The sequence below is a fragment of the Mya arenaria genome, chromosome 2 (genome assembly GCF_026914265.1).
Source record: "Mya arenaria isolate MELC-2E11 chromosome 2, ASM2691426v1".
NCBI classification, from domain to species: Eukaryota; Metazoa; Mollusca; class Bivalvia; order Myida; family Myidae; genus Mya; species Mya arenaria.
Genome location: NC_069123.1, coordinates 52,243,519 through 52,252,965, shown reverse-complemented (window position 1 = coordinate 52,252,965; position 9,447 = coordinate 52,243,519). Strand labels below are relative to the sequence as shown.

Genomic DNA, 9,447 nt, shown 5'->3' with positions numbered 1-9,447 from the left:
CTTTTTGTCATTCTGTTGTGGAATCGTGGCCTTGACGTTCGATGTGACTTTTTGTCATTCTGTTGTGGAATCGTGGCCTTGACGTTCGATGTGTCATTTTGTAGTGGAATCGTGGCCTTGACGTTCGATGTGACATTTTGTCATTCTTTAGTGGAATCGTGGCCTTGACGTTCGGAGTGACATTTTTTCATTCTTTAGTGGAATCGTGGCCTTGACGTTCGATGTGACATTTTGTCATTCTTAAGTGGAATCGTGGCCTTGGCGTCCGGTGTGACATTTTGTCATTCTTTAGTGGAATCGTGGCCTTGACGTTCGATGTGACATTTTGTCATTTTGTAGTGGAATCGTGGCTTTGACGTTCGGTGTGACATATTGTCATTTTGTAGTGGAGTCGTGGCCTTGACGTTCGTTGTGACATTTTGTAGTGAAGTCGTGGCCTTGACGTTCGGTGTGACATTTTGTCATTCTTTAGTGGAATCGTGGCCTTGACGTTCGGAGTGACATTTTTTCATTCTTTAGTGGAATCGTGGCCTTGAAGTTTGGTGTGACATTTTGTCATTTTGTAATGGAGTCGTGGCCTTGACGTTCGGTGTGACATTTTGTAGTGGAGTCATGGCCTTGACGTTCTGTGTGACATTTTGTCATTCTTTAGTGGAGTCGTGGCCTTGACGTTCGGTGTGACATTTTGTCATTTTGTAGTGGAGTCGTGGCCTTGACGTTCGGTGTGACATTTTGTCATTCTTTAGTGGAATCGTGGCCTTGACGTTCGGTGTGACATTTTGTCATTCTTTAGTGGAAATGTGGCCTTGACGTTCGGTGTGACATTTTGTTATTCTTTAGTGGAGTCGTGGCCTTGACGTTCGGTGTGACATTTTTTCATTCTTTGGTGGAATCGTGGCCTTGACGTTCGGTGTGACATTTTGTCATGCTTTAGTGGAATCGTGGCATTGACGTTCGATGTGGCATGTTGTCATTCTTTAGTGGAATCGTGGCATTGACGTTCGATGTGGCATTTTGTCATTCTTTAGTGGAATCGTGGCCTTGACTTTTGTTGTGACATTTTGTCATTCTTTAGTGGAATCGTGGCCTTGACGTTCGGTGTGACATTTTGTCATTCTTTAGTAGAATCGTGGCCTTGACGTTCGGTGTGACATTTTGTCGTGCTTTAGTGGAATCGTGGCCTTGACGTTTGGTGTGACATTTTGTCATTCTTTAGTGGAATCTTGGCCTTGACGATGTGACATGTTGTCATTCTTTAGAGGAATCGTGGCCTTGACGTTCGATGTGACATGTTGTCATTCTTTAGTGGAATCGTGGCTTTGACGTTCGGTGTGACATTTTGTCATTATTTAGTGGAATCTTGGCCTTGACGTTCGGTGTGACATTTTGTCATTCTTTAGTGGAATCGTGGCCTTGACGTTCGGTGTGACATTTTGTCATTCTTTAGTGGAATCGTGGCCTTGACGTTCGGTGTGACATTATGTCATTCTTTAGTGGAATCGTGGTCTTGACGTTCGGTGTGACATTTTGTCATTCTTTAGTGGAATCGTGGCCTTGACGTTCGGTGTGACATTTTGTCATTCTTTAGTGGGATTGTGGCCTTGACGTTCGATTTGACATGATGTCATATTTTAGTGGAATCGTGGCCTTGACATTGGATGTGACATTTTGTCATTTTGTAATGGAATCGTGACCTTGACGTTCGATGTGACATTTTGTCATTCTTTAGTGGAATCGTGGCCTTGACGTTCGGTGTGACATTTTGTCATTCTTTAGTGGAATCGTGGCCTTGACGTTCGGAGTGACATTTTTTCATTCTTTAGTGGAATCGTGGCCTTGACGTTCGGTGTGACATTTTTTCATTCTTTGGTGGAATTGTGGCCTTGACGTTCGGTGTGACATTTTGTCATTCTGTTGTGAAATCGTGGCCTTGACGTTCGATGTGACTTTTTGTCATTCTGTTGTGGAATCGTGGCCTTGACGTTCGATGTGACTTTTTGACATTCTGTTGTGGAATCGTGGCCTTGACGTTCGATGTGACTTTTTGTCATTCTGTTGTGGAATCGTGGCCTTGACGTTCGATGTGTCATTTTGTAGTGGAATCGTGGCCTTGACGTTCGATGTGACATTTTGTCATTCTTTAGTGGAATCGTGGCCTTGACGTTCGGAGTGACATTTTTTCATTCTTTAGTGGAATCGTGGCCTTGACGTTCGGTGTGACATTTTGTCATGCTTTAGTGGAATCGTGGCCTTGACGTTCGATGTGACATTTTGTCATTCTTTAGTGGAATCGTGGCCTTGACGTTCGATGTGACATTTTGTCATGCTTTAGTGTAATCGTGGCCTTGACGTTCGATGTGACATTTTGTCATGCTTTAGTGGAATCGTGGCCTTGACGTTCGATGTGACATTTTGTCATTCTTAAGTGGAATCGTGGCCTTGACGTCCGGTGTGACATTTTGTCATTCTTTAGTGGAATCGTGGCCTTGACGTTCGATGTGACATTTTGTCATTCTTAAGTGGAATCGTGGCCTTGACGTCCGGTGTGACATTTTGTCATTCTTTAGTGGAATCGTGGCCTTGACGTTCGGTGTGACATTTTGTCATTTTGTAGTGGAATCGTGGCTTTGACGTTCGGTGTGACATTTTGTCATTTTGTAGTGGAGTCGTGGCCTTGACGTTCGTTGTGACATTTTGTAGTGGAGTCGTGGCCTTGACGTTCGGTGTGACATTTTGTCATTCTTTAGTGGAATCGTGGCCTTGACGTTCGGAGTGACATTTTTTCATTCTTTAGTGGAATCGTGGCCTTGACGTTTGGTGTGACATTTTGTCATTTTGTAATGGAGTCGTGGCCTTGACGTTCGGTGTGACATTTTGTAGTGGAGTCATGGCCTTGACGTTCTGTGTGACATTTTGTCATTCTTTAGTGGAGTCGTGGCCTTGACGTTCGGTGTGACATTTTGTCATTTTGTAATGGAGTCGTGGCCTTGACGTTCGGTGTGACATTTTGTCATTCTTTAGTGGAATCGTGGCCTTGACGTTCGGTGTGACATTTTGTCATTCTTTAGTGGAAATGTGGCCTTGACGTTCGGTGTGACATTTTGTTATTCTTTAGTGGAGTCGTGGCCTTGACGTTCGGTGTGACATTTTTTCATTCTTTGGTGGAATCGTGGCCTTGACTTTTGTTGTGACATTTTGTCATTCTTTAGTGGAATCGTGGCCTTGACGTTCGGTGTGACATTTTGTCATTCTTTAGTAGAATCGTGGCCTTGACGTTCGGTGTGACATTTTGTCGTGCTTTAGTGGAATCGTGGCCTTGACGTTTGGTGTGACATTTTGTCATTCTTTAGTGGAATCTTGGCCTTGACGATGTGACATGTTGTCATTCTTTAGAGGAATCGTGGCCTTGACGTTCGATGTGACATGTTGTCATTCTTTAGTGGAATCGTGGCCTTGACGTTCGGTGTGACATTTTGTCATTCTTTAGTGGAATCTTGGCCTTGACGTTCGGTGTGACATTTTGTCATTCTTTAGTGGAATCGTGGCCTTGACGTTCGGTGTGACATTTTGTCATTCTTTAGTGGAATCGTGGCCTTGACGTTCGGTGTGACATTTTGTCATTCTTTAGTGGAATCGTGGTCTTGACGTTCGGTGTGACATTTTGTCATTCTTTAGTGGAATCGTGGCCTTGACGTTCGGTGTGACATTTTGTCATTCTTTAGTGGGATTGTGGCCTTGACGTTCGATTTGACATGTTGTCATATTTTAGTGGAATCGTGGCCTTGACTTTTGATGTGACATTTTGTCATTTTGTAATGGAATCATGACCTTGACGTTCGATGTGACATTTTGTCATTCTTTAGTGGAATCGTGGCCTTGACGTTCGATGTGACATTTTGTCATTCTGTATTGGAATCGTGGCCTTGACGTTAGATGTGGCATTTTGTCATTCTTTAGTGGAATCGTGGCCTTAACGTACATTGTGACATTTTGTCACGTCTGTCTTAGACTAATATAAACACGGACGTTAATAACTTGGCTACTTAACGAGTTCCGATAAAAGTTGATAAACTGTTTTAATAACGAATATTTTTATTTCAAAACTTCAAACATGTTTACGCCCTGAACATAGCAAAGCAATATATGTATTGTAAATAGCGTGTTTGTTTCGTTCTTAAATAAAATACACAGAAAACATCAGCTAGCAGGTGTGTTTTTTTAAGTTAAATATTGCATGACGCTTCTTTGAATTCCATCAATATTTTGATAAACCATCGCTTTATTATACTGTGTCAACACAACTTATTATACAACTTATACATAGTTTATGTTTAATAATGTCAAAACACATTTTAGCACTCACAATGCTTACAGGACCGAACAAATGGTGTTGATCAATATACGATATTTATAAAAAGCATTTATGAAAGATCGATAAACAGAAAGCTTAATATATGAACTTGTCTATGATCAGTATAGATTGAAAACAACAATTAAAACAAATATTGAAAATGAATTATGGTTTAGTGAATCGAAACTTGTGAAGACGTTCAACGACATTCAGAATGTTAAATTTATATGCAAACTGAACAAGTCATTTAAGTACAGCCGAACGTGTGATGTTCGTGTTTTTAATGGACTGTTTGCTCCGACTGAATAGGATTATGTTGATGTAGCAATCTCCCTCAGGTCACTTCAGTCTCTGTGTCGATGTTACTGTAGCCAGGCAGCATCGGGTCCGCGTATCCCTTTAAATTATTATCTTTTGATTCCATTGCAACAAGGGCGACCATCTTTCTGTTCTCGTCATCCATGACGTCATCGCCGTTGGCGGTGCACCCTTGAGAAACCCTCGAGTAAATTATCCTCACGTTAAAGATAGCAGATAAAACCAGGGCAAGCCCACTAAAGCCAAGCACAATGATTCCAAAAGGCGTCGAAATACTGCATCCAGTATGCACATCTATGGTCGATAACTTACGATTTATCTCTGCAAATCTTTCAAATGGTATGAAAATACATACCGCTGAAAAATAAAATGGATATATTTCGGACATGAACTTTTGCGACATTGAGATTTAAAACAATACATGCATATCAAAAGGACATGCGCTTAAACAAAAACTACAAACAATTAAAATGTATTTAATTAATTTAAAGAAATCAAAGGTACACAGTGTCAATGAATTTAAGTGAATGTTTCACCTGCCACAATGGCTGCTAGGAATGCGGAGCAGTGAAGGCAAACGTCTGCATGACGTGCACGCTCACGTCTGGACAGATGGAAGCGCTGACTTATTATTGACGTTCGTCTGGACTTTATTGAAAGCCGCAACATAATGGAAAAGGTCAGCAGTTCTAGCAAAAAGGCTGCAGTGATTTCTATTTCCGTTCCGACCATTTGACCCTTACTAAGTCCTGCAACATTTTAGAAAAAAACACACACTGTTAGTGTGTCTTGTTTATAAATATTGATATTAAATTAAAGAGACTCAGACTGAAGAGGCTATTTTGGTAATACCATAATATGAACCAATACATACTGAGATCAGCAACCACTGAAGATGACGACACATCGGAATCGTCATACAGTGGTCGTTCTGTACTCTGTGTGTTCGTCCGTACACTTGTGTAGCTCCAGGTCTGACAGACGTCCTCCTTACAGACGATCAGGTACCACAGAGCGTAGTCGTGGACACGTCGAATGTTCCCCGGCCTGTTACAATCCATCCGAAGCCAGCGAGGAATAGATGCGCTGGTTACCAGCATTATTGCTGACGTCATCAACAGAAGGCATGACGTCACGTACCAGTACACTGAGCAATACTGTATGGGTAAGTGACGCTTTGATCCGTTAACGGTTAGCGCTGTTCAGACAAAAAGAAATGTGTGGGGTTTTTTTTAATATGATCAATAAAAACTGCAAATTGTGCGTTTGATACGGTAGAACCGATGTTCATAGTTAATATTTGTGAGTTTAAAGCTATTAAATACACAGTTACAATCTTGTATCAGTAATAAATATATTACATCAATGCATTATCTAGTAAGAAGTAAAAGATTAATCACTAAAAATTTGGCTTGTTATACATTTTTACGTATTAATTTTAAATATGAATATGCTGACCAAGTCTGATGTGAACTACCCATTTGTATTCATATCATGCATCGTTTATTACACAAACTTGTTAACACACCTAACATGTCCGCGCGCACGCCCATTGTTTGCATTTAACCAGCAATGTTTCGATAAAATATCTGGATAAACAGCTTGGTTCTATGCTAGATGAAATGAGTAATTCATTTTTCCATATAACACCATTCTTTTTGTCAGTTAATCTTTCGGCTTTTAATGAACATGTTACATTAAACAAGGGCATCGTAAGTCTTTGGCCACTGTAGCTTTCATTTTATTTGGCATAGCTTAGAAAACGTTTGTATTATTAATGATAACCCAATGATGATCTCTCAATAGCGGCAAAGATGTCCCGAATGCACCCATATATAAGTTTACGTTTACCTTTGCTTTAATAGCATTAAACATTAAATAACATGTGTATTACAAAAATAACTGACATCGTGTAGTTTTAAAACTGACAAAGCGTGCAGATTGCTGCACAATTAAGCAATATTTTTAAGCAGTATAGATAGTTGATAGATCGGTTTAATGCAGAAAATGGCCCAAATAACAGACTTTATGCTTAACCGAGTTTCTATTAATTCAATAACTACACCTATTGTTTTTATATTATAGTATCTCTGAACGATCGATAACACGAAAGCAAACCTTATAGATAGATATATTCTTGAAAACATAATCCCATATTTATTGTTTGTGTACGCATTATAAAACCAATGCTTATATTCATATAGAAAAAAATAGTAAGTCGAAAACTAGAAAAATACTTGTAACGAACACATTTGACTGAAACAATAAATAAATATAGAATATCAATATATAATTCATAATAACATAAGCCCTACCTGAACCAAGCATGTTGACAAATGTTCCATGTATCTTCTGCCCTCATTATCTATCCAAGAACGTGCCAGCAGGTGATCAATACCCGGTACAAAAGTAACTTCCTTCTCCCCGACTGCCTATAAACCATATATGGTCCACCGAACAATCAATTCATCGACCCGTCAACTACAGCTTAAGAACTAACCTTCGCCAGGTATGATCTCCCTTGTGTTTTACATTAGATTTTAATGTATAGAGTTTAAAATATTTCTTTCTGCAAGATATGTGCAGATTAAGTTGTATCAACTATGTTTAATCCTCAACCATTGCTCAAGACGTTATAAATTTTGAAAGCAAGTTAAGAAATTAAAACAATAAACGCGTTCTGTTTTAAAGGTACACGATCATGTTTTTGGACAAAAAATAGCTTTTTCGGTAATGCGTCTGAAAACACTTATTTAATCATTATTTTACTCTTTGATATCGAAATTGCAGAAAAGGTTCAATTTTAGTAAAAAAAAGTATTTTGGTTTTATTGGGATACGAATCCACGCCGGTAACTTTAGAATTTTGTTTAGAAACCCGCCGCCTCAGACACCAGGATTTATAATGGAGATGGCTATTTTAACTTTTAAACAATACATTGATAACATCACATATGCTAATCAACCAATCACGCAACAACAAAGTCGTAATAAAGGGACCATTCGCGTTATTAACGCCAATTAAAATTGTGGTCTTTAAAGATGATATTTGAGCAAAAATCAACATTTCCTGAAGGATTCGAGCTTTTGGTATCTTAGATTTAACACTCCTTATGATTTGTTACACTTTATTTCGTCATACAAAAAACAGTGCATTTTACAAAAACATGAGCGGGTCCCTTTTAATAAGAACGATATATAACGTATCACCATTTAGTATTGCAGTACATTGACGGTTAGACTTCTTAAGAATAGCCCCCTATTCAGAATAAGGCTCAAACGGATTGAAAGAGTCTTCAAAGGGATACAACTAGACACTAATAATCGTTCATATCATTATTATGTAAAAGCCCACAATAGTCTGTTTAAAAACCTTATATCAGTTCCAGTTGGTTAAAAGAGCAAAGGTATAGTATATACGTTTCGAAGTCAATCGGAGAGACTATCAATCGAATCTCGTATGATACATGACCTATCACAAACGTGTAATGATAAATGACCTACCACAAACGTGTAATGATACATGACCTATCACAAACGTGTAATGATACATGACCTACAACATACGTGTAATGCTACATGACCTACCACATACGTGTAATGCTACATGACCTACAACCTACGTGTAATGCTACATGACCTACAACATACGTGTAATGCTACATGTCCTACCACATACGTGTAATGCTACATGACCTACCACAAACGTGTAATGATAAATGACCTACCACATACGTGTAATGATACATGACCTACCACTTACGTGTAATGAATCATTGACCTACCACATAATTGTAATGGTACACTACCTACGACAACCGTGTAATGGTACATGACCTACCACATACGTGTAATGCTACATGTCCTACCACATACGTGTAATGATACATGACCTACCACATACGTGTAATGCTACATGACCTACCACATACGTGTAATGCTACATGACCTACCACTTACGTGTAATGAATCATTGACCTACCACATAAGTGTAATGGTAAACGACCTAGCACAAACGTGTAATGGTACACGACCTACCACAACCATGTAATGGTACATGACCTACCACATACGTGTAATGATAAATGTCATACCACATACGTGTAATAATAAATGACCTACCACCTGCGTGTAATGATACATGACCTACCACATACGTGTAATGATACATGACCTACCACATACGTGTAATAATAAATGACCTACCACATACGTGTAATGATACATGACATACAACATACGTGTAATGATACATGACCTACCACATACGTGTAATAATAAATGACATACCACATACATGATCTACCACATACGTGTAATGCTACATGACATACCACATACCTGTAATGATACATAACCTACCACATACGTGTAATGATTAAGGACATACCACATGCGTGTAATGATACATGACCTACCACATACGTGTAATGATTAAGGACATACCACATGCGTGTAATGATACATGACCTACCACATACGTGTAATGATTAAGGACATACCACATGCGTGTAATGATACATAACCTACCACATACGTGTAATGATTAAGGACATACCACATGCGTGTAATGATACATGACCTACCACATACGTGTAATGATTCAGGACATACCACATACGTGTAATGCTACATGACCTACCACATACGTGTAATGCTACATGACCTACCACATACGTGTAATGATTCAGGACATACAACATGCGTGTAATGATACATGACCTACCACATACGTGTAATGATTCAGGACATACCACATACCTGTAATGATACATGACC

General features: G+C 39.1%; 1 protein-coding gene across 1 annotated transcript; it reads right to left on the bottom strand.

Moving 5' to 3' along the window:
- Positions 1–4,057: 4,057 nt before the first annotated feature.
- On the bottom strand, positions 4,058–7,244 carry LOC128220749 (uncharacterized). The gene is made up of 4 exons (XM_052929258.1): positions 6,985–7,244; positions 5,544–5,867; positions 5,206–5,418; positions 4,058–5,026 (listed from the first exon to the last, which is right to left on the bottom strand). The coding sequence occupies exons 1-4, from the start codon at positions 6,995–6,997 to the stop codon at positions 4,686–4,688; spliced, it is 891 nt and encodes a 296-aa protein (XP_052785218.1). The 5' UTR covers positions 6,998–7,244; the 3' UTR covers positions 4,058–4,685.
- Positions 7,245–9,447: the final 2,203 nt, after the last annotated feature.